The sequence below is a fragment of the Callorhinus ursinus genome, unplaced genomic scaffold (genome assembly GCF_003265705.2).
Source record: "Callorhinus ursinus isolate GAN/ISIS: 27379988/994484 unplaced genomic scaffold, GSC_fseal_2.0 scaffold25, whole genome shotgun sequence".
NCBI lineage: Eukaryota > Metazoa > Chordata > Mammalia > Carnivora > Otariidae > Callorhinus > Callorhinus ursinus.
The window spans coordinates 18279728-18302995 of NW_027397087.1; the positions used below are offsets into that span (position 1 = coordinate 18279728).

The 23268-nt window shown below is 47.1% G+C and overlaps 2 protein-coding genes across 4 annotated transcripts in view; one reads left to right on the forward strand and one right to left on the reverse strand.

The window, feature by feature from the left end:
- The window catches only part of MYO5C (myosin VC), a 90005-nt gene that overhangs the window by 51751 nt on the left and 14986 nt on the right, over positions 1–23268 (reverse strand). For 2 of the 3 annotated variants that reach the window (XM_073877017.1, XM_025883776.2), the window contains exons 3-10: positions 21827–21992; positions 21095–21239; positions 18069–18225; positions 16146–16289; positions 15311–15392; positions 13842–13949; positions 6588–6694; positions 3233–3498 (exon numbers count right to left, since the gene is read on the reverse strand). In XM_073877017.1, coding sequence (XP_073733118.1) covers positions 3233–3498; positions 6588–6694; positions 13842–13949; positions 15311–15392; positions 16146–16289; positions 18069–18225; positions 21095–21239; positions 21827–21992 — 1175 coding nt within the window. The remainder of the gene's footprint in view (positions 1–3232; positions 3499–6587; positions 6695–13841; positions 13950–15310; positions 15393–16145; positions 16290–18068; positions 18226–21094; positions 21240–21826; positions 21993–23268) is intronic. The other variant, XM_073877018.1, reaches the window with a different exon arrangement.
- Positions 1376–1713, forward strand: LOC112833318 (small ribosomal subunit protein eS21). The gene has a single exon (XM_025884396.2). It carries the CDS (start codon positions 1393–1395, stop codon positions 1642–1644), a length of 252 nt encoding a protein of 83 aa, XP_025740181.1. The 5' UTR covers positions 1376–1392; the 3' UTR covers positions 1645–1713.

A 23268-nucleotide genomic window follows, 5' to 3' on the forward strand; every position in this document is an offset into this window, starting at 1 on the left:
CTGGGGGGCTGTTTCCTGTCCTTCCACTATGTGGGAGAGGCAGCACAGTTCTGCCTCCCCAAGGCCTGGTTTCCGAGTTCTTGGAGGACAAGGGCAAGGTCATTTAAGAGCCCGCAACCCAGCAGACCCCACCAGGTCTATTTTCAGACTTTGAACCCTTGTCTCCCTGGGAGGAAGTGGGCGGGGACAGAAACCGGCATTGGGCTGGAGGCAACATTGCAGGGAGCCCTGCCCCCAAGACTCAGCTGCATCCAGGCCCAATGTGGTCAGCACACGGGTCTGAATGGGAGACCACCCGATTCGCAAGAGGAGCTGGAAATCTGGACTCGTATGTGAATTCTCTCACTCTAGAAGACATGGTGTGGGCTGAACAGAACACAGCACGCCTTCTGCCCCCCCAGCCTGGCGAACGCTCCTGCCAGTGGGGAAGCTGAGTGCTGCAGGTCTTAGGGTGGATGTTCACGACCTCACTTAACCCTAACACCACCCTAGGTGCAGGACCAGCAGGACCACCACCCCCACCCCATCACACCTGAGGGCGGAGGCCAACAGCAAGTCGTGCCGGATGTGAAATTTGACGCCAGCTCTCAGGGCCTCCAATGCCTTGGCTCTTAAACGCTCTAATTCTGAGTGGTTCCCACCGGCTCCAACCACAGGTTCCCTGAGAGTTGCACTTGACTGAGCCAGGTTGGCTCAGGTTATAATTCCAGGGCAGGGTAAGGGCCTGGATTGTGCTCTAGATAGCTCCAGGGAGACTCAAAGCAGGAGCAGAACCCACACAGCTCAGGCCAGGGAAGAGTCCAAAGGGCCTCGCTGTGCTCCACAGCCCACAGGCAGAGCCAAAGGCGAGGCTCTCTAGAGCGGAGGTAGAATATCAAATATCAATGATTATCTTCCCATCCTTTTACACACTGCCTCTCCCAAAAATGGGCCCTCAGATCTAAAGTTCAAAACCCATAGAAAGACCTCAATCTATGACCTAAAATACCAGAAGCACATTAGCAACGACAGCACTTCCCACGTGAGTGATGCTTATGGTTCTCAAGATGCCTCCACAATTTCTTCCATTTGACCTTCCTAATAACCCTGAGAGAGAGGCCCCAGCTTACAGAGACAGAAACCGAGGTTTGGAGAGGTCTTGTGACTTTCTCAGGGCCACACCACTGGTGCCGCCATGCTCCCTCCCAGGGTCCTGACCCCCAGCCCTGGGCCTTGCCCACTCCGGGTCCAGAGCACGTAGATGCCCGACTGGCTGGGGAACCACAAGTCTTCGGGGACCATGAATTCACGGATGGCAGCAAGCATGCTACTTTTATTATCTCTGTAGTGGATTTTAATGTTAAAATTTTAGTTTAAGATATACTTTAACAGGGCAGCAGGCGCGCCCTCGACATGCAGAACGACGCCGGCGAGTTCGTGGACCTGTACGTGCCGCGGAAATGCTCCGCCAGCAACCGCATCATCGGCGCCAAGGACCACGCGTCCATCCAGATGAACGTGGCCGAGGTTGATAAGGTGACGGGCAGGTTCAACGGCCAGTTCAAAACCTACGCTATCTGTGGGGCCATTCGCAGGATGGGTGAGTCCGATGACTCCATCCTCCGACTGGCCAAGGCTGATGGCATCGTTTCAAAGAACTTCTGACTGGAGAAGATCACGGATGTGGGATATTTGTCATAAATAAATAGTAAAACCCAAAAAAAAAAAAAAAAAGATATACTTTAACAAGTTCTTATATATTTACAGTTACTGTCTCAGGTTTGTTCACGTCACCAAAAGCTCAAATTCCGTATTGCGGTGGTCTGCAGGCCTCGTGCATCTGACTCCTGCCTGCCTACCATGCTCCTTGCTCCCTGCTGCTTGTACTCAACTGCCTCTTCTCTCCCCCAGCCCCCGCTAACCTCCAGCCCACCCATCCGCTTATTTGCTTATTCCCATCACACAATAAAAGAGATCACTGTTAAACAAGACTATTTCTTTTTAAAAGTCTACTGAGATTCTTACTGGCTGCTCAAATCCTCTTTTTAGCACAAGACAAGGTAAATCATTTACTAGACTATCCCCATAATGTATCAGTATTTTAGAACTGTTGACATTCGCCATTAATTGGGAGTCACATGCATTAACTCAGAATCTAAATTAAACAAAAGTACCTCCCTTGAGGCACTGCCTCGCCTTATCCAGCTATGGGAAAGCTGATTCTCTGTACCTGGGTAAAAATTCAGCAGCAGCATCATGGCCCATCTGCTCCCTCTGTCCCCCCAGCAGGCCGGGGTGGGGGTGCCCAGAGCCGGCTCTCCCCTCTGTATGGGGAGGAGAGGTCGGGTTGCTGCTCGCGGGATGTGAGGGAACACTCCCCAAGCCAGGGGAGACACTCTGTGATGCCTTGAATGGAATGAGCTGCCCTCTCCCCCACTGAGAAACCAGGACCAGTCCTGGGAGGGGCCTAGTGTTGGGCATTTGAGGCCAGGTGTTGACAAGCAAAAGCCTGAGCACCAACAACCCTCATAGCCTGCCTCCACGTCAGCCTGGCCTCACTCACTCACACTCTGAGGAGTCTACAAGCACCTTGGGCACACGTTTGGCCTTGGATTTAGAAAAGGAGGACCAGGCAAAGAGGTGGAGGAGCACCTCCAGTGTGTTGGGAACTTCACCCTCAATGGTATTAGAACAGCTGGAGAAGGGCAGGGATCCGAGAATGGAAGAAGATTCCAGGGTGTGCAAGGCTGGCTGCTCAGAGGCCTGGCTTTGAGTCTACCTCTGACCCTGTAAGCGTGGGCAAGGTGCAGGACCTCTGGGACTGTCATTTTGCCCCTTTGCAATGGGAAAGGTGTGTCGGGGCTCCAAACCTCATGGGGCCTCCGCAGGAAACAGCCATGGGCTCTCCCACCAGCAGAGCAACCACAGACACATTTCTACGTGAAAACCTTGGTTGTCTCCCCTCTGTCTGAAAAGTTGGTGAGCAAGTGCGTGCAGACCAGCCAGCACGGTAGCCAGCACGTGGTGAGCTCTGGGTGCCGGCCACTATTAATTCAGCATTTATATAATATGCTCTAAATAAAACACACCATAGCCCAGGGGGCCGTACTTAACATCCACACATGCAAACATAGAGAACACCATCCTTCTGATCATGTGAAACACAAAAACGAAACCAGAACAAAATGATCTAAAAATAATGGGCATTTGACATTTAAATGAGGAAAGAGAGGCTCACAGAAGAGAATCTTACCCATAAATGTCCAAAACACCAATAAAAGTGTGCTGCTTGCCTGAAAACTGCAACGCTTGGTTAATTCTCTCCACAATGAAGTCGAACAGGTGAGCGTAGATCTTTTTGGCCAGTGCGTCCCTGGCATTGACCGCCTGGGGCCTGGTCATGGGTTTCACCACTGTCTCGGAAGTTGTGACGATTTTGCGATTGCACAGCCACTGAGCAACTTTGCCCCTCTCCAGGCCCAGGAGCTCACAGAACACCTTCAGGTGCCTGTCGTCCTCCTTCAAACACAAGCACAAGCCCCCATCAGGGCCGTCTGGCCATTGAACCCAGCACCAGCCCACCCAGCCGGGGCCCTGGGGCCTCCACCTGGGCCTGTGCCAGGGACAAGGATGCGCTGGCATGAGAACGCCCGGGCCTAACAAGACAGAGGCAGGCCTGCGAGGAAAGCAGGAGGGCCACAGCGGCACGGAGCCCGCATCAAGGCACTGTGATGATGCCAGGCAGTCCTGGGCCGAGTCCCACCCGGGTTTTCATTCTGGCCAAAGAATGTCCGCAGTGAATAAGGCCAGGGAAGCAATCCTCCCCTTCCGGTGCATGCAGACATGGCCTCAAAGCCCCTCCCTTCCATTTGCAACATGCCCAGACCACCTGTCCCCACCTGTGTGGTCAGTGTTTGCGTGGGGGGTCTAGGTCCGAGGTACCTAGATCTCATTGTCAGAGAACCTGACAATAGGGCTCCTTTAACAGAGCTGGCTTCCCAGCTGACAGGAGGAACGTGTGCAAGACTTTTCGTGGACACACAAAGTGAATCTTGCTTCTCTCGCAGCTGGGGCATGAGAGCTGCCCCCCTGGTCAGAGACAAGGAAAGGTCTGTTCCCGTTGGTCTTCAGCCAGCATGGACAAGGAGTCCTTGACACCTGGCAAGGAGATGTGACCCTTGTGACTAAGCACTATCATTCCCCTTAGGCAAGGGAACATCCCCCCGTGCTAATGTGTAGAGGTCAACACAGCCAATGGGAATACCACGTGGCTGCACTTAAAAAGCGCAGATTACAGTGGAGCCAACAATCTAGGAAGTCCTGCCACGTCCTTGCTGTCCACCCACACTCCTTCTGACCAACATCTCAATAACACAAAGCTTGTATTCACCTGCCTGACCTCCCTGGAGAGCAGACTGGCAGAGCCATGGGCTTTCTTCCTTCTAAGAAGGAACTAAACCATCGGAGTCAAAAACATTCAGCTACAGATGCTGCTGCAGGTGGAAAGGAAAGGGGCAGGAATTCTTAAAAAGTTGACTTCCTCCAGATTGGGTCTGCCCAACATTTCAAGTTTCTGATGCAAATGAATGGTATGTATGTTCCAAAGATAGGACTGCTAATTATAGAACTGGTAATTTGCTATGAAGATTCTACAACTTTTTCAGAGACTTTGTGTCCTCAGATTGATAGACAAAGGATTTTTGGTCTATCAATTTTAACTCCTCCTCCAAAATACTACCTTTATAACAAACTTCATGGGACAGAGATCAACACAAGGGCATTTGTTGGGGATATCACACTTTCAGTCTATGGGGTTTGAGAAGAAGAAGGGCAGAAGCCCATTTCTCAGAGGCAAACGAGAAAGCACAGAGAGAGAACCACCACCACATGCATACCAGGCTCCTACGCAGGCCTACCATCCCCTCTCCCAGAACCTGCCAGTCCCGTGTCGACTGACTAACTCGGTGAGGGCTGGACACAGTGGGGAATGGGAGGGGTGCTTACTGTGAGAGCTCGAGGAGAGGGAGGAGAATTACTTCCTGGTCATAGGACAACAGGACTGAAGCACTGAGCCAAAAATCACACGTTCCCATCCACTGTTTGGCTCTCTCTCCCCTAAACGGCAGGTACCAGAGAGCTGAGAAATGACCAGTGTACCAAATTATCAACTGTTCCCATGAGTTTTTTGGGGGACAGGAAAATAGACATTGTTATATTATGAACTGAACACTTCCTTCCAAAATTTATATGTTGAAGCCCTAGCCTCCAATGTGATGCTATTTGGGGTGGGGCCTTTGGGAGGTGATTAGCTTTAGATGAGGTCATAAGGGTGGGGTCCTCATGATGGGATTAGTGCCCTTGTAAGAAGAGGAAGAGACCAGAGCTCTCTGGGTCCCTCTCTGCCATGAGGACCCAGCAAGCAAGGGGCTGTCTGCAAGCCAGGAAGAGAGCCCTCACCAAGGGCTCAACCATGCTGCACCCTGACTTGGACTTCTGGCTGCCAGGACTGTGAGAAGACAAACTTCTGTTGTTGAAGTCACCCAGCCTATGGTATTTTGTTATGGCCGCGGGAGTTGACAAGACAGATATATGTACACAAAGCTTTAAAGGTCAGGCAACCTCGCAGTTCATAGAAGCATTTTTTACTACGTGTTATTTTCTTCATGTGGATATTCATGAGAAGAACCAAACACACGACCCTACTAAGGATCACTTTTCATAAGTTTGTCAGAGAAATACACACATAAACTTACCCTGTGTTTGTTAAAAAAAGAAATCTGTCACAGAACTGACAATGGATTTCCACAGGGAAAGTCAGCACTACTGGGGCTTGATGTGGGCAAGTGTCAGGAGGTGGGAGATGTCCTTTCTGCTCCAAATATCCAGTGCACTGAGAGCCCTACACAACCTGTACCCTCTCCCCGCTCCCCCCCATTTTCTGGCCTCATCTACCACCCCTTCTTTCACTCACTCCTCTTTGGATATACTTTTTTTTTCATGATTTGTCAAATAACAGCTCCTGCCTGAGGGCCTCTGCACTTGCTGTCCACTCTACCTTGAATGTTCTTTCCCCCAATATAGGCAGAAGTCACTTTGTCATCTTCAGGCCTCTGCCCACTGCCACCGTACCAGCAAGGCTTTGTCTGAATGCTCTACACAAGAGGCACAGCCCCTCTGCACCCTGGACTCTGCTTCCTTTTCCTTGCTCATGGCCATCACCAGCCGCCAGAGCCTGTAATTGGGTTGTGTCTCCTCCACTTCCTACCCCCAGATCATAAGCCCCGCGAAGGGTGTCTTGTTTGGTATGGGTCACTGTTGTGTCTCCAGAGCCTGCAACAGGGCTTGGCACATAGCAGGTACTTAGTAAAAATTTACTGAATTAAAGAAAAATACATAGAGAAGGCATTTTCCCCTCCTCTACTATTGTAAGGGGAAGAAGTTTTACTCTTTAAAAGCTATCCTTGGAAACCCTTGCTTCCTTGCTCTGACAACAGGTCTCTCCAGCAGGCCAAATGCACCTGGTGCTAAAATGCAGAAGCAGAGTAACCACGAGACGCTCTACTGGTGACCCTCTGAACACGGGAAGGGGAAACAAAGCAGCATCTTACACTGACTGAGGACTTCTCCTGGCCCAGCGCTGTAATCTGCACATTGCCCAGATGTAGGATGGCTGCTAGGATCTTAAAAACATCCATCTGAAAATCCTCCGTGAAACCTGAAAAAACAAATTTCCAAATTAGGATTATTGCATTTCTTCCTTGACTTAATCACTAGTAAGATAAGCACCTGAATTCTTTCAAGAGACTCTAGTACCATCATCAGTGCCAAGAGCTGGGACAGGAATGGGCAATGGCCCCCAGAGAGCACGTGGTTCGCCATTCTTGCTGGTCTGACATGCAAGGACACAAGATGTGAATGCGACAGCCCAATAGGTTTCCCCTTTTGCCATCACTGCTACGAGTGCAGCACAAAAATTCATATCCAAAGAACCATTTCGTGTTAGGTTCCCGAGCAAAGCAGCTCTCATTTATTCTATGTGATGTGCTTCCTTTATTTTTACTGTGGGTTTTTTCTTCTTTTTAAAGAATTAATTAATTAATTTATTAATTTATTTATTTATTTGAGAGACACAGTGAGAGAGGGAACACAAGCAGGGGGAGTGGGAGAGGGAGAAGCAGGCTTCCTGCCGAGCAGGAAGCCCGATGTGGGACTTGATCCCAGGACCCTGGGATCATGACCTGAGCTAAAGGCAGATGCTTAACCGACTGCGCCACCCAGGCACCCCAATATCCTTGAATTCTTCTTGTGGTGGGGTGCTGGGTGGATTCCATTTGCCCCTGCAGCTCCGTGGGCTGCTCTCTGCCCCAAGGGGCTGAACTATCCGCATCAAGGCCATGGGCTCTCGTGCCCTCTGGCCTTTGGTTGGGTGTGACCAGTAAGGACCCTGGCAGGAGATCAGAGATCGGGAGGGAAGAAGTACTGGAGGGGTCATCCCCGTTTCTCTCCCTGCAAAGTTGCCTCAGCTTGTCAGTGTTGCCAATTGACGGGTCACTGCTCCTGGTCAGCTGCTGACTTTCCCCAGCCCTCCTTTCTGACTCCAGTGATACCCCTCCACCCAAACAGGAAAGAGCAGCAAACAGCTCTGCTGCTGACCCCAGCCCCCTACTGCCCCCTATCACTCCCCCAGACCTGCCCCCATCTCTGTAGTTGGTCCCTTCATAGATTAACCCTCCTCCTTCTACCCTAACTTAAATGGGCCCTGTATTTCCCTTTGGGACCCTGACTGCTGGAGGTAGCATATAAATTATGAATATATAACATATTTAGCCACCATGGGGCATTGGCACATTTCCTGGAGCCAAAAATAAACTAAACTAGCTACGAGGAAGGACCCTGTGTCTGACACCAGCAAATCACAACGGAGAACCTGTGGGTCGTGAGCAGGGCGTTGCCAGGTCAGGACCGCAGAGCGGCAGTGTGGTGGGTAGGGGTAGGCACTGACTGGCACCATGACGCTGCAGGGCATCGAGGAGCAGGGAGACACACTCGGAGGGTGGGCCAGGCTCATTTGTGCCGATGTCCACGCTCCCCGGTCTGCCTGGGAAGGGCAGCGGTCATGGACACCTATGATGCGCCCCTGTCCCCCCCCAAGCAAAGAGCAGCAGGCCCTAAATACTGAATAATAGCTACCGCAGCTGCCCTCTGCTTCTCACCTGGGGACACCTGGATTCTTCCAGTAGCAGCTAGGGTATGTTCTTAAATAATTTCAGAACCTACAGAGTCTTCTCTCCTTCAAAGATTTAAACAAAATCAAAGTTGCAAAAGATTTCAAACCGAAAATATACTGAAGACTCCAGCTCAGCCGAGTCCAGGCATTTGCTGCCTTCCCCTTTGAAGCTAACACCTCCATTTGAAGGACAGACACCTCTAACAGAAATCACCCCCCCTGCCTCCCCCGCTTTCCCAGGCCATCAGCATGATAACCAGCCAGTAAGTGAGGAGGAAAAGCAACCGAAAACATGCCATTTCGGAATCTTCAGCTCGGCATCATTCCTACTCACCGCGTGACCCTCCTAGAGCTAAATCACTTAACAACGCCATATGAAAGTGAAGTAATTCCAAAGCAATGACGTGAAAGAGACAACTTAAGATGTTAGTAGAGTAATTCTCTTTAGTGAGACAAGGTCGTGCAAAAGCACTGCTGGCCCGAGTTCGATTTCATTGAGAAGCACAATGGTCAAGTACCATGAGCCTGAGGTGCAGGCTAGGTAAGACTTCTTCCAGGGTGTTCTTCCTGTGAGAGATTAAATGGCCAGGCAAGGATCAAAGGGCGAATTAAATGAGAGTCAGCAGAACAAAGGAAAGGAGCTTTTGGTCAAAATACATCCCCTTCTGCTTCCTAAGGGATAACTCTAGCTAAGGTGCCTCAGGAGCAGAACCGGAAGGGAAAGCAAATGGAACTCTGTGCCAGACCCTGTCCCCAGTACTCTCCATGTATCATCTCATCTAATGCTTATGACAACCATATGAAGTGCCATTATGGTTCCCTTTTTATGAAGGGAGAAACTAAGGCATAGAAGGGTTAGGTCATCCTGGACATGTCATATCTAAGCAGTTTAATACAATATGTGAAAAAAACCCGTGGAGTTCATGAAGTCATCCTAGCTTCACCCCCCTGTGTGCAAACATGGAGGCCCCCTGAAAACCCCATGCCAAGCAAAGAAATTAGAGCAGACTCCAGAGGTCCATTTACTGGGCGTGTGGGGGAAGTGGATTTGCATACTGAGCTAGACGACCTTGCCACTAATTTCCCCATACTAGCTCCATAACAAACCACAGCAATGGGCAAATCAACCAAATACTTATTTGGCAATTACATTTTTAAAAAGGGTGGTCTGCCCTAATATGCTATAAGCCTACATACATACAATTCAAGTTAGGTGGTTTCCCCTTGAGATCTCCATCTAAGAAGAGAACACTGAGGGGCGCCTGGGTGGCTTAGTCATTGGACATCTGCCTTCGGCTCAGGTCATGATCTCTGGGATCAAGCTCCACATCAGGCTCCCTGGGATCGAACCCAAGTTGGCCTCCCTGCTCATTGGGGAGTCTGTTCCCTCTCCCTCTGCCCTCCACCCCCGCCCCCGCTTGTGTGCTCTCTCTCTTAAATAAATAAAATCTTAAAAAAATAAGAAAAGAAAAGAAAAAGAGAGCACTGAGACACAAACAAGAGAACATGGCCAGAAGGACAAGCAGTATACCACATTCTCACACTGTTAGGAGAAACATGATTGTTTAGAACTTCCCAAGGCGATGGAAATGTTCTGTATTTGTGCTGTCCAACAGGGTGGCTATTTGCCATATGTGCTTATGAGCACTTGAAACATGCCTTATGCAACTGAGAAACTGAATTTAAAGGTTATTTCAAAATGAAATGCAAACAGTCACTTGTGGCTGGTGGCTACTGTGCTGGATGGACAAGTTTAAAGACCATGACATCACACACAGTATGAGGTCATTGGTTATGGGGGGTCACAGGATGATGGCAATCTCAAAGTCACAGTGAGGTCACCCTGGTTCCTCTCCACAACAGTAAATGGACCTCTGCAGTCTGCTCAAATTTCTTTGCCTGGCATGCATCATTGGGGGACTTCCATGGGGAGACACACAGGGCCGAAGCTAAGATGGCTTCATGAAGTCCATCCATGAATCTTCACATATTGTAAGAAAATTCTAAGGAACCATCAGCTATGTTCACTCTATCATCTAAGACAAAGGGCAGCAAATGTTTTCTTGTTAGGCTTTGTAGGCTGTATAGTCTACATCACAATTACTCAACTCTGCCACTGCAGCATGAAAACAGCCATAGACCATACTTAAACAAATGAGTGTGTCTATGTTCCAATAAAACTTTATTTACAAAAAAAGGCAGCAATCTGCTGACCTCTGGTCTAGGACATTTTTTAGTGATTCATGCAGTGAAGTCATGCTTTCATTAAATATATACTGATTTCTCATATTGATATAGCATGCCATAGCTCATAAACTACTTTATTTTTTAAAGATTTATTTGAGGAGATAGCATGTGCACACATGAGCAGGGAGAGGGGCAGAAGGAGAGGGAGAGAGAATCCTCAAGCAGACTCCCTGCTGAGCACAGAGCCTGACACGGGGCTCAATCCTAGGACCCTGAGACCATGACCTGAACGGAAATCAAGAGTTAGCTGCTCAACGGACTGAGCCACCCAGGTGCCCCCATAAACTGCTTTAGACATTATCTTTTAATCCTCACCACATCCCTAATAGCTACGGAGGGGGGCTCCCCTCCAAAGATGGCCCCCAGTGCACCACCCTCCCAGGGTTCCTGCCCTGTGCAGTTCCCTTACCATGAGTTATGTATGAGTCTAAGCTTTTGACCATTAGCACATGGCAGTAGTGATACTGCCTTACTTCTGAGGCTGGTTCATAAAAAGTCTTACAGATTCCACTGAAGCCTACTGTAACTGGCTCTGGGAGAAGGTAGCCACCACATGGCCCAGTCCATTTACCCTGAGACCAGTGTGCTGTGAGGAAGTCCATGTGGAGAGAGAGATGCCTGCCCAGCCCCCAGTACTTCTAACCATACCACCCCTGTGAGAAAGAAGCCTTCAGAGGATGGGGCCCCTACCACCATCATAGAATAGTCCCCCAGTGAGAAGTATCCAGCTGAGCCCAGTCACCCCAGAACCACCAAAAATAATAATAATTTGTCACTTTAAGCCATTAAGATTTGGGGAAACAGCAATAGATAATTGGAACAACTGAATATTTTCATTACTATCCCGGTAATCAAATGGGGAAACTGATGCCCAGAGAAAACCACTGACCTATGGAAGGCCACAGACCGATCTTATGACACATGGAAAAAAATTGGAGCAAATACATGACAATAGACAACTTACCACTAAATTGTGAGATCTAATGGCCAAGACAGAGGCAATCAGAGGAGAATTCACTGGGCTAGCATCTTTAAGTAACAGGCTTTGCAGAAAGTAAGCAGGGCAGATTCCTTCATATTCCTGGCATTCTCCCCGCCAAGGAAAGGAGAGGGGAGGACGGCCCCAACCTCTTTCCACCCCACCCACTTCACACAGCACAGTGGGCAGCCAACATGATTAATAGCCACAAGAGGCAAAAGACTGTTTTACAGTACTTCCCCACAAAACTTTGGGGGGCTTTGTCAAAACATCTAGGCCAGGGGTGCAAGGGTGGGCCAGGTGAGGCAAGCCAGGTGCCAGGGGCTGACCCTGCATTTGCACCACCCTGAGAGTGAGCACCTGAATGCCTCCTTCAAGTTCATGCCCTAGTTGCCTCTCCCACCTCACCCTAGTCCTGGCCTGGCTGGTGTGGACATTTGTGCAAATAATCTGTGTGAGACCGTGAAAAAAATTGCTGCTGCTGATCTCTAAAGATTAAGAAAGGGTCCATGGAGAAGGGGATGGTTTTGCTCAAAGGATGGCTAGGGCTTGGACAATAGGGAATAGTGACTGAGGGCAGGCAGTCATACTGAGCAAGCACCTGCTATGTGCTCAGCCTGGTACCAGGGGCTTTCCCATACGTTTCCTTACCAGTTATTACGAGAGCCCTGTGGGTAAGGAATATGGCCATTCTATAGATCAGGAAACTGGGTCTCAGAAAGGGCAACCTCCTTAGAGTCCTGCCAATGAGGTTTTGAATGATGTTTATTTGACCTCAAAGCCTACTCTCTTTCTCTTATATCATTTTGGTGTGGAGTGAAATATTATAGAGGTGGGAGGAAGTGTCGGAAGGGTAGAGGTGGGAAGGAGGACAGGGCATGTGGACCAAGGTCCCACCGGGGCCTGCCAGAGCGAGGCTGCCTGATCCCTCCTCATACACGGTATTCCTTCTCAGTAGAGCACATTATAAAAAGATACAATTATGAATTCAACTACTTTAAGAAAATATTAATCAGTACCAAAAGTGTTTATCTCTTTATTATAAACTATTTAAATTGCCTTCTCCTTAAAGTGGTTTGGAAGGGCGGGGGGCACCTGGGTAGCTCAGTCGGTTAAGCATCTGACTCTTGATCTCGGCTCAGGTCTTGATCTTAGGGTCATGAGTTCAAGCCCCACCTTGGGCTCCAGACCCAGCATGGAGCCTACTTAAAAAAAAAAAAAAAGAAAGAAAGAAAGAAAAAAAAAAAAGAAATTTGGAAGGGAAGGGGCAGAATCAGATGGTAATTCTACTTAGAAAACCAACCAGATTTCATTCTCAATTATCCAAATGTTTCATTCTCAATTATTCAGAAGAGTAATCTTGCCTATTACTCTGATATATTTAACCTTGAATTCTTTGCCTTTTACATTTAAATATAGTCACCCAAACCACAACAATGAAAATAACTTGGTGAAACAATATTTTCTATAAGATGTAAAAACAGTCTGTGGTCTCACACTGATCAGAAGTTTTGACAATTACATGTTAATGTCTACACTAATACACTATGGGGAAGTAGATGATAATTTTTATCAGTGCCATTTGGTAAACACTTCCCAAACATGAGCTCCATGTGGGAAAAGCAAGGTGGAGAAAGACCAAGCAATCCAAGGTTTTGTTTTCTGTATAAAAATGTGGTAAGAGGGGCGCCTCGTGCCTCAGTGGGTTAAGCATCTGACTCTTGATTTCAGCTCAGGTCATGATCTCAGGTCATGGGATTGAACCCCATGTTAGGCTCAGTGCTCGGTGGGCAGTCTGCTTGGGATTCTCTCCTTCTTCCTCTGCTCCTCTCTGCCCACCCTCGCCCCAACCTCCCATTTGTGCTCTCTTGTGTTTTCTCCCACTCTCTCTCTCTCTCTCTCAAAAAAAAAAAAAAAAAAAGTGAGACTCCTCCATTCCCCTATCATAAAATGAGAGAAATACCAGTGTTTACCTCATAAAGTACTTGTATATTAAGCAAGCTAATACAGGTAATGAAGTGCTTAGAATGATGCCTGGTAGTTCCGTGTAAGTGTCTGCTATTTTTATCAGGCCAGGTAGGGTCAACTTGACCCTCCCGGTCTGATGCACCAGTCTTCTCCGAAGTCAGCCCAGAGGAGGAGCTTGAGAGCACCCACAGGGCTTACAGCCCATGTTGCTCACTGCAAACCAGCGAGCCTGAAGGCAAAGGAGTTAACATCTAGATCTTTTAAGGGAAAAGCACAGTCTTGACCACTTGGCCATCAAATATACTGATTGGCTCATCCTAAGATTAGAATTTATTAGGAGTCTTTAGAATATGCACCTGCTGGGCATCCCTGCCTTTCATTTTTGTTTTTTGTTTTTTAAACAGAAAATGACCACACGTTGCATAGGATATTTCTACTTACCCAGCAGTGTGAAGGTCTTCCGAGTCTCCGCCATGTCTGCTCTGTCATTCACACCCTCAATGACAGTGCTGCCTCCCATTCTTGTGTAGTTAAATTCTTCTGCACTCCCTGAAACCAAAAGATTGCTGTCTGTGACACAGAAATTTGTACACACATGTTTACAAGATAGGAAGCTCACACATAATACACTAGAGTAAGCACTTGACACACATCACTCCATTTATTCCTTAGAATTCTATGTGACAGATGCAAAAGCTGAGGCCCAGAAAAGTGGTGCCACAGCCGACGTGGGACAAGAATTTGAACACGGGCCTGTTTGACTGCAAAGCTCCTGGGTTTGGTTCCCATATCTAACTATTTTATACAGCTTTACTGAGGATTACCAACCACAGAATAAACTGTACATGGTTAAGATGTAGACTTTGATGAGTTTTGATATATGTATACCCTAATGCAATCATCACCACAATCAAGAGAATAACCATAGGCACACCGAATATTTGAATAGTAGGTGAGTCTTCAGAAAGCTCTTCCAAATTCACTATTCACATTCTGTTTGGCAGACAGGCATGGGTGTTATCTTTATATGAAATCTGATCTCATATAAAGGAAATTTAGATTCTTCACCAGTGCAAGCAACTTCTCCACGATTGGAGTGTGTGCATTCAACTCCGACACACTGGACAATTCTATCTACCAACACAGCACAAGCAACCAAGAGAGGAGAGCTGTGACAGCATGGGAATCAAGCTGTTTGCCCTAAAGGACAAAGAGTTCTGCTGTCCCTACAGTATGATTAGTTGGAACTATAAATAATAATGACCTTGAGTCACCAAGGAAGCTCAAATGATGATAGAGACACTCTGTCTCAGAAGACAGGGAAATATGTCATACATACTGGAAAACAGCCATATAAGGAAGTTCAGATAAAGAAAAGTTTAGGGATTTGACAGCACCAAGTCCCAGGGGCCAGGAGGCCTTATTCAGGTGGTTCTAGCTACATGACCATCATCACCCATGAGCTTTGAAAAAACCCCTGGAGTTGAAGGGTCTCCTCTCCTGGAGCCACCCTGCCCCTCAATCTATCCCCTTAGTTAGATGCATCAGTTCTACCCCCAAAACCCAAGGATCTGTCCTTGGACAGAATATTTTTTAAGTGATATAACTATAAGAAGAAATCAACCGAGGGGCACCTGGGTGGCTTAGTCGGTTAAGTGTCTGCCTTTGGCTCAGGTCATGATCCTGGGTCCTGGGTTCAAGCCCCAAGTCAGGCTCCCTGCTCTGCAAGGAACCTGCTTCTCTTTCTCTCTCTGCTCTTCCCCACCCCCTCGCTCATGCTCTCTCTCTCTCTCTTTCGCTCTCTCTCTTTCTCAAATAAATAAAATCTTAAAAAAAAGAAGAAGAAATCAACCTGGAATTTAAGCCCCTACATAAAAGAGAGACACTTCCATGCATTATCCACCACATACCCAATTTAAGATGTTTAAATTCCAACTGCTGGGCAGATGCACAAAGCTGATAAAAAATGTGGTAATTTCGTTCATTTTCTGACTGTAAAATAAAGAAAAGTCCTGAAATTATACCAGCCCTTTACAAGTAAAAATATGAGGTTTTTAATGGAGGGGTCTTAGATGGCTAACCTGGATTGACAATTCTGTTCTCATGGATACTGACACTTACCTGGGTTTTTTCTTCTGGTCAATAACACTGTGGCCCAACCTGTTCCCCCTCTGCTGGCTCAAGATCACTTTCCAGATAAGGACCCCAGAGAAAATGTTATTAAATGAAAACATTCTGTGACATGAGAATAATGTAATTTGTACCAGTGAAATTTTTTAAGAAACTCCCTGCAATACAAGGCTTACTGTTATTCTCTTGGGCCAAAACTATGAGAATTTTCTCCACTTTACTGACAGAAAAGCCTTTCTCTTAAACTCCCCCCACTAGCTGTAAGCCCAGTCCCTTCCTGGTAGGAAAGCCAGTCTAACAGCTTTGTCTGTTTCAAGCAGTTTTTGTGTTCTAGAAAGATAAACTTGATTGCTAAACTCTAAGGATCTTTTAAGTATCCAAAATTAAAAATCATAATTTTTCCCTTCAGTGGATTCATATCATTCCACTGATATTGCATCTATCAATTTTTTGTTTTAAGAAACAAAAAAAAAAATAAGCCAAGATGCAAATGAAAGACAGGAAACTCTCTTCTTCAAGTCACAGAGCAATGTAGGTTGTCTAATGAGTATGTAAGTGTAAACAGTACCTTAAAAGTTGGGAAAAAGGAAATTTAATTACTATTTTTATTCTTACTTGAAAGACGACTCTGGATTTCTCCAGCAGGTAAGTTCTCATGTTGGCTCCTATAATTTGATTTCTCTCATCAAAACTGATTTCTGTGTATTTCCCAAACCGACTACTGTTGTCGTTGCGGGTGGTCTTGGCATTTCCGACAGCCTACAACACAGGCCTCTCAATAATGTTAAAAAGATCTTTGCACAATACTAGTGGAGCAGTTTTAATAAAATCCAATCCTGTATGCTGGGGAAAGTTCTGACTAGCAGAGGGAGGTTGGCGGGGGGTGTGGGGGGGGGGAAGGAAAGCAGTCCAAAGCTCGCAGGGAGCATGACACACCCTCAACCTGCCATTCAAAGCTCTCCTCCGTCTTGCTGGGAGACACTGGGCAGGATTAGAAAGAGCACAGGTTCTGATGTTTCATGGCTCCAAGTTCCTTTTCTGCTATCTGTACAATACTAGAAAAGTTATTTTATCTTTCCAAGGCTCCATTTCTTTATCATAATATGGGAATAATATGCATCTTGCAGAGTTGGGAGGATGACCTAAGGTAATATAAAGTGCCTCAACACATCCATGCCCTGAATATTATAGATGCTTAAGAACACATCTCTCATCCAAACTTTATTTCAATCCTTATCTCTTACCACTTCCCTCCTCAGACCTTCCACTCAACCAAAAAACTGCCCTCTACCATCCTTTCCATGCTCTGGCATGATTTTTGCTTTTTTACTTCTACTCTTGAATTCTGTCTCTCCTCTACCCATCCCCCCGCCCCCTTCCTGAGAACTCTCCATCTGGAAGTACCCTTCTCATGCACACAAACTAATCTTCCTGCCTGGGTCATCATGCTTTCTGACGACACATATTTACTGAGTCCCAGCTATAGGCCACATGCTCGGGTGGCAAAGGTGAGCCGCGTGGACATGGCCCTGTCTTTCTGGAGCTTACCATCTAGTGGGCGAGACCAACCCTAAACAAATAATCACATAAATTTATCCACTGGGCAGTGCCTCTGGACAACTTTTCTATTGCTATCTTAGATTGTGATCTATGTTTCCATTTAACTTTAAAGTATGTTTATGTTAGAGGAGTCTTAAGACTTGGGGACTGGGACTTACTCTTTTCCATCACTTCCTGTATTACCTGACATAGTGGCTTAAACAAAATAGGTGATCTGATACATATTCATTGATGATTTTGATTTGAGAAAACAGAGAGAGGAGGTCTAGGAATCTAATGGTCTTAATTTTTTGCTGTGCTTCCAAATAAATCTAAGTCAATCCTTTTCCCATTTTGCAAAGCAGCCAGAGTTGGCCTTTGGGCATCCCCTGAGCCTCTCAGATGCCCCTTCTCCCTTGAGGGCTGGCTCCTTACTCCTGAGTGCCATCACGGCTGGCCTTGTCCACACCTCTGACCTGGTTAGTGTTGTGCAGATGGATCAACTCTCAGGGAGGGGAGGAGGAAGGGTCTTGATACGTGGCACTGGCCAATCTTTAAGGTGTAAATACTCCCACCATGACTGATGTCGAACTGCCAAAGGTTTAACAGTCGGCTTGCAAAAAAAATTCTGAATATTTACCAATCAGCTCGTGAAAGTTGGTGCACTTGCTGGAGAACACCACTGGTCTCAGCACACCAGTGCTGTCTATGGTTGAGGACATTTCCTTTGGGATAGAAATGCAGACAGGGGACTCCTGAAATCCGATTTCTAGCCCAGCAGATTGAGGAGAGAGCCTTGGCGGCAGCAGTCTCTACCCCAAGCTCCTTCAAATCCCACCAGAGAACAGGCCTCCTGGCTCTTTCCTGCCCTCACTTCCACGGTCTTTAAAGGGAAAGGACTCAAGTTAGCCAAGACAACACATGCACACACCAACCCACTTCTCCATCATTCCACACTGTCGCCTGTGACCCTGCTCCCCACCCCCGCAGGCTGCATACCTCAGTTATGGGGTTCGACGCCAGAACTTTGTCCTCCACGTGGGTGTTACTGCTGGACTTGCTGACAGTGGCGAAGTACCTCATGGCGTAGCGGGCAGACACGGTCTTTCCAGCACCTGACTCCCCACTTACAATTATTGACTGATTTTTATTGTTTCTGAAGCAAATAAGAGTATTTTTAAAATGCTCATTTCTTCCTATTAAAAAGGCAATATATACTCAGTAAGAAAAATGCAGACAAGCGGAAAGAAAGCAAACTGTTTCATTACTCTAAGGTAACTGTTTTTTAACATTCCAGTGAATTTCCTTCTAGTCTCTTTTTTTCTATGTGATCAAGCTGAACACACAACTCTGCTTCCTGCTCTGTCCCCCATGTTGAGGTTCCCTCAGACCACTCTTAGGTCAGTGATCTGCTAGGAGGACCCACAACACTCAGCACATAGCCATACTCATGGCTAAGATTTATTATAGCAAAAGGATACAAAGTAAATCTGCAAAGGGGAAAGACACAGGGGGACAAATCCAGAGGAAGGCAGGCATAAACACTTCATTCCTCCAGCAATGAGTTATGACAGCCCATGGGAAGTGCTGTCAGCCAGAGAAGCTCTTCAGAGATTCAGGACCCAGGGTTTTCACCGGGGGCTGATCATGTAGGCATCCTCTGCTGAGCACATACCAAGATTCCAGATGCTCAGAAGGAAAGTAGGTGTTCAGCAAGAACTCCATCATTTACACAAACAATTTAGGTACAGTACGTCACTCTCATCAATTAAGCACGGTGGGAAACTTCCTAAAATCCAAGTTCCCAAAGGCTAGCCCTGGGCCAACCCTGCAAGCAGGCCTCTGAAGATAGCTGTCTCAGGACCAGGTCAACTCCTCTCTGTGTATCCCCACATAAACATAAAACATCTTAAAGACATTATTTGGAGAGCAATTATTCAAAATATGCTTGGGAACATATGTGCTCAGTAAACCGACATGTTCTACATAATTTAGAGATCTTAAAAAAATGTATTCAACCATACTATAATGCTGTTCTAGGTATCCAGCATTGCTTATATACTAGGTACTCCATGAATACTTTATAAGGATTCTCATTTAAGCCTTGAAAAAAATCCTATGCCACATATACCCATTTTACAGAAGAATACAATAGTGACTCAAAAAGGTAAAGTGACTTGACCTAGTACACAGAGCATGTAGCCTCCCTGTGAACACTGGGAGGACCTCAGAGATAGAGCTCCTATCTAAAAAAGCAAGCCTGTGAGGAGGTGAGTGACAGACACCCCAGTATCCCTTGGCCAGGTAGAACAGGAAGGGGGTTTTAAAACCAGGCTCTTCTGACTCCCAGTTTAGCATCAGCAAGCCCAACATAAAGCTACCTTATGTTCAATACTGTTAGAATTAGACCTCAAGAGAAAACGGGCTCTTCGAGCTTGAACCTGCCTCAGCCCTATGGCTCCAATGAGCTTATATTGCTGACACCCAGGAGCAGACCTGGCCCAACAGGTTGTGAGCCATGAACTTCAATCACAGAGATGCCCACGAGACCTACAGGGAGCCAGGGCAAATCCCAGAACGATGGTTGTTTTATAATTGGAAAGAAACATGCTGTAGCAGAGACCAAAGTAATTGGTCATTAATTGGTAAATCTCTACCCAACATTTATCCTTTTCTTCCTTCTTAGAAACTATGTCCCAATTTTTAATGGGCACACTGCTGCCCATATGAAAGACTATATATCCCAGCCTAGGCCTGGCCATGGGATTAGGTCCTGGCCAATGAGCTGTGAGCAGAGGTGTTTTATGGGGCACACACTTCCCCTCTGACACTCTGTCGCCTAGATTATGGAGGAGATGGATAAGTATTAGCCTGCCCCCAGGAGGAGAGCCTCACTCTGGGGACAGAGGATCTAGAAGGCACTGGGTCCCTGACGACTGATAGAGGTGCCCTGCTAGTCCCAGACTGCCCATCAGCCCATCAGTCTTTTTTGCAGGAGAGAACCATACACAGCTACCTTGTTTATGCCACCATTCTTTTTTCCTGATTATAAGGAGTGAAACATGAATGGGTGCTCTCCGAGTGTCTGGCTCACAGATGAAGACACTAAAGCTGAGGAAGTTCAGATGCTGTGCCCGGGATTATGTGGTAAATAGTTAGCAGGTCCCAGGCCCTGTGCCTCGGGTTTGCATTCATGAAATGAGGGCAATGATGGCAGCTCAACGGACTTCACAAGGGTGTCGCAAGACTTAAAGGAGACCACTGTCTGGAAAGTTCTTCTGCAAACCATAAAAGGGTCTACAAAGATAAGATGGTGTTTCTACTCTTTATACTTTACAGATGAGGACATTGAAGCTGAAAGAATATTTATGGGAAAAATAAATTACACGTGGAGTCAAAAACCCTGAGCCCACATCCCAGCTCTGTTTGCTGGGTGGCCTTGGGTGGGTGACCCCCAAATCTCAGCTTACTGCTCAGGCATCTCCATCACAGGCCAGTCTGAGAACACCCACGACAATGTACGGGAACATGTGCACAGTGCCTGGTCCACAGGAGACTTTTAATAAATGTTTGCTGGCAAAACAAGGACTCCACAGGGCCATACAAAACACAAGTGGCAAAATAAAACTCCAGATCTTCTACATCTAAAACCTGTGGTCATCTATCATAAAATTTTGCTGGCCTGGATGGGGGAAAAAGCTTAAGCAGCTCACAGTGGAGAATAAATCAATATTCCTCCAACCAAACACACTGCAAGAGAAGCATCTGCCATTCCCAGATTGGTAGGTTTGACTTTTGACTACCTAGAAGGAAGAAAAACCAGGAAACTTGGTCTAGACAGGCTACACAGGCAGTCATTTGTTACTACGTTATAGGTAGTCCAATCCACCGAAAGTCCCCTCTGGTCTCATGGTCACCTTTAATAAAACCAATGCCAGAGGTTTCCCCTCCACTGTGAGGGCCCAGCACACGCAGGGGCGGGGCGCTGGGAGAGAAAGAGGAAGCCCCGCCCAGCAGGAGTCTACCTGGCCATCTGCTTGTATGCCTCTTCTGCCACCGCAAATATATGCGGGTCCATATCGCCCATGTTCTGCCCGCTGTAGGCATGGATGATGGCATCTCCATAGATCGGCAACTGCTTGTACGGATTCATGGCCACCAAAATGATTCCTGGGGAAAGATGTCCAATGCAGTGCTGGGGTTCTTACTGTCACCTGTTTCTCCAGGTTCTTTGGAGCAAGCCCAGCTCTGCCAGTTATTAAACCTGCCGTGTGACTTTGGGCAGGTCACCTAATGCTCTGAATCTCAGTTCCCTGTGGATGCCACCCACATTTCTGGACAACTGTCAGGGTTGGAGGAGATGACAGATGGGAATGCCCTAAAACTGAAAGGTTTTGCAGTTCTCAACGTAAATATAATGATAACATCGTTGCCCAAAATAAGTGATAAATGTATCAAATCCAATGAGAAACTCAAACATAAGCTTTATCCAGATATATTTTTCTTGGGAGTCTGATCTTAATTCTTGCAAAAGATTTTCCCCACCTGCAGACACTTCTATTTACAACAGACTCTTGAAGATCAAATGTCTGTGCTTGTTAGACAGAAATCTGGGCAAATGTCTAGGTCTGAGTACACATTTTGGCAGAAGTCAACATTTCTAACATAAACATGATATAAAATGTACTCAGGACACCCTAGACAGCAAGCATGGTATTTCTGGGTCATTCCTGCTCTCTTAGAATCACTCTCCTTACCACTGTAGGTGTAAATGAGTTTGGATTCTGCAAAGCGGATTCTGAGATTGTGGAGCACCGCAGGCTCGTGGAGATAGCTGAGGGCTGTGAGGTCATTCTCACCCACGAGGATGTCAGGGTTCCGAAGCGGAGGCAGAGATTCTGGATCAATGGAATAATCCAGCTCCTGTGGACAAAGATGAAATTAAAGTTCTGTAAGTGAAAGACTCTTGGTGTTTCTGAACTCCCGTCCTCTGTCCTATCTGCCCTCCTTTTGGAGTGATCCCTGACACTCTAAAAACAAACTTACATAAAGCAAAGAGAAAACAATTTCCATGACTGACTCTTGGGAAATGGGAGCCAGGGGGCCAGGGTATTAGCTCTGTGCCCTAGGGCAAGTCATTCACCCTTTCTGGGCCCTTCTCTCATCTGTGAAAAGACTGGGTGGAGCTACAGGACCTCAGTGAAGCCTCAATGAGAGGTGACAGGGAAGCCACATGGGCAGGGACCTGGGCACGCCATCCCCAACCCTACCACAGGGGGTCCACTTGTCCCCCACTTGTATGTACTTTAGATGCTGAGCGCCATGAATGTTTTGCTTGAAAACAGTGTTCTGCTGGGTGGTAAGGAGTGTCTGAAGGAGCCCATGTGAGTGACAGTCTCTCTTTGAGAGGACCTGTGTGCTCCTGACTCCTGTCTTTAGCTGAGGGCTGCCTGTTCCCATCATCCTTGGCCCTGGGCTGAGTAACTTGTTGGGGATGGTCTCTCCTCTGCTGGATTTCACCCAGTATTCTGACAGTAGCTGCCTGAAGAGAATGAAGGAGAGGTTAGTAAGCCTTGTGGTGTCCATGCCACAGGTGACCAGGCTCCAAATGTCAGAATATCAAGGGACTTGATGACCACCTGTTCTTACTTTCTTCACTTTCATTTCACAGCCCGGGTAAGCGACTCAAGCCAGAACACCCAGCAAGCTTGTTTCCCTATCACTTTCCTAGGCTGTCCTCCTTTTGATCCCTGGTCCTGAAGTAGTTCTACATGGTGACCCGGCTGCCCCCTCGCAAGTGCCCAATGTGCAGACCCTCTGCCAAGTATTTGGTGCCCCTTAAAACTACCTTCCAAGGAGGGCATGACTACCCTAATTAACAGCTAAGGAGACAGCTTCAGAGAGGTTGAGGTCCTTGTCCAAGCTCACACAGTTTGTACGGATCTGGCTGGCTCTGAAGCCTGTGTCATGATGCCTCCTGTCACCACCAACAGGGTTTTGTTTGTCGGTGACTTGGTTGGTCTGTGTGGCTTAAGGAGAACGGCTCAGGGCAATCCAGGCCAACTGGATTGAATCATAGCTGTCTGCTCTGTTTTCAATGCAAATATATTCGTGGGTCGGCCCTAAGCAGAGTTATTATTTTTCCCTGTTTTACTGAGAAATAATTGACATAGATCACTGTGTAATTTTAAGGGGTACA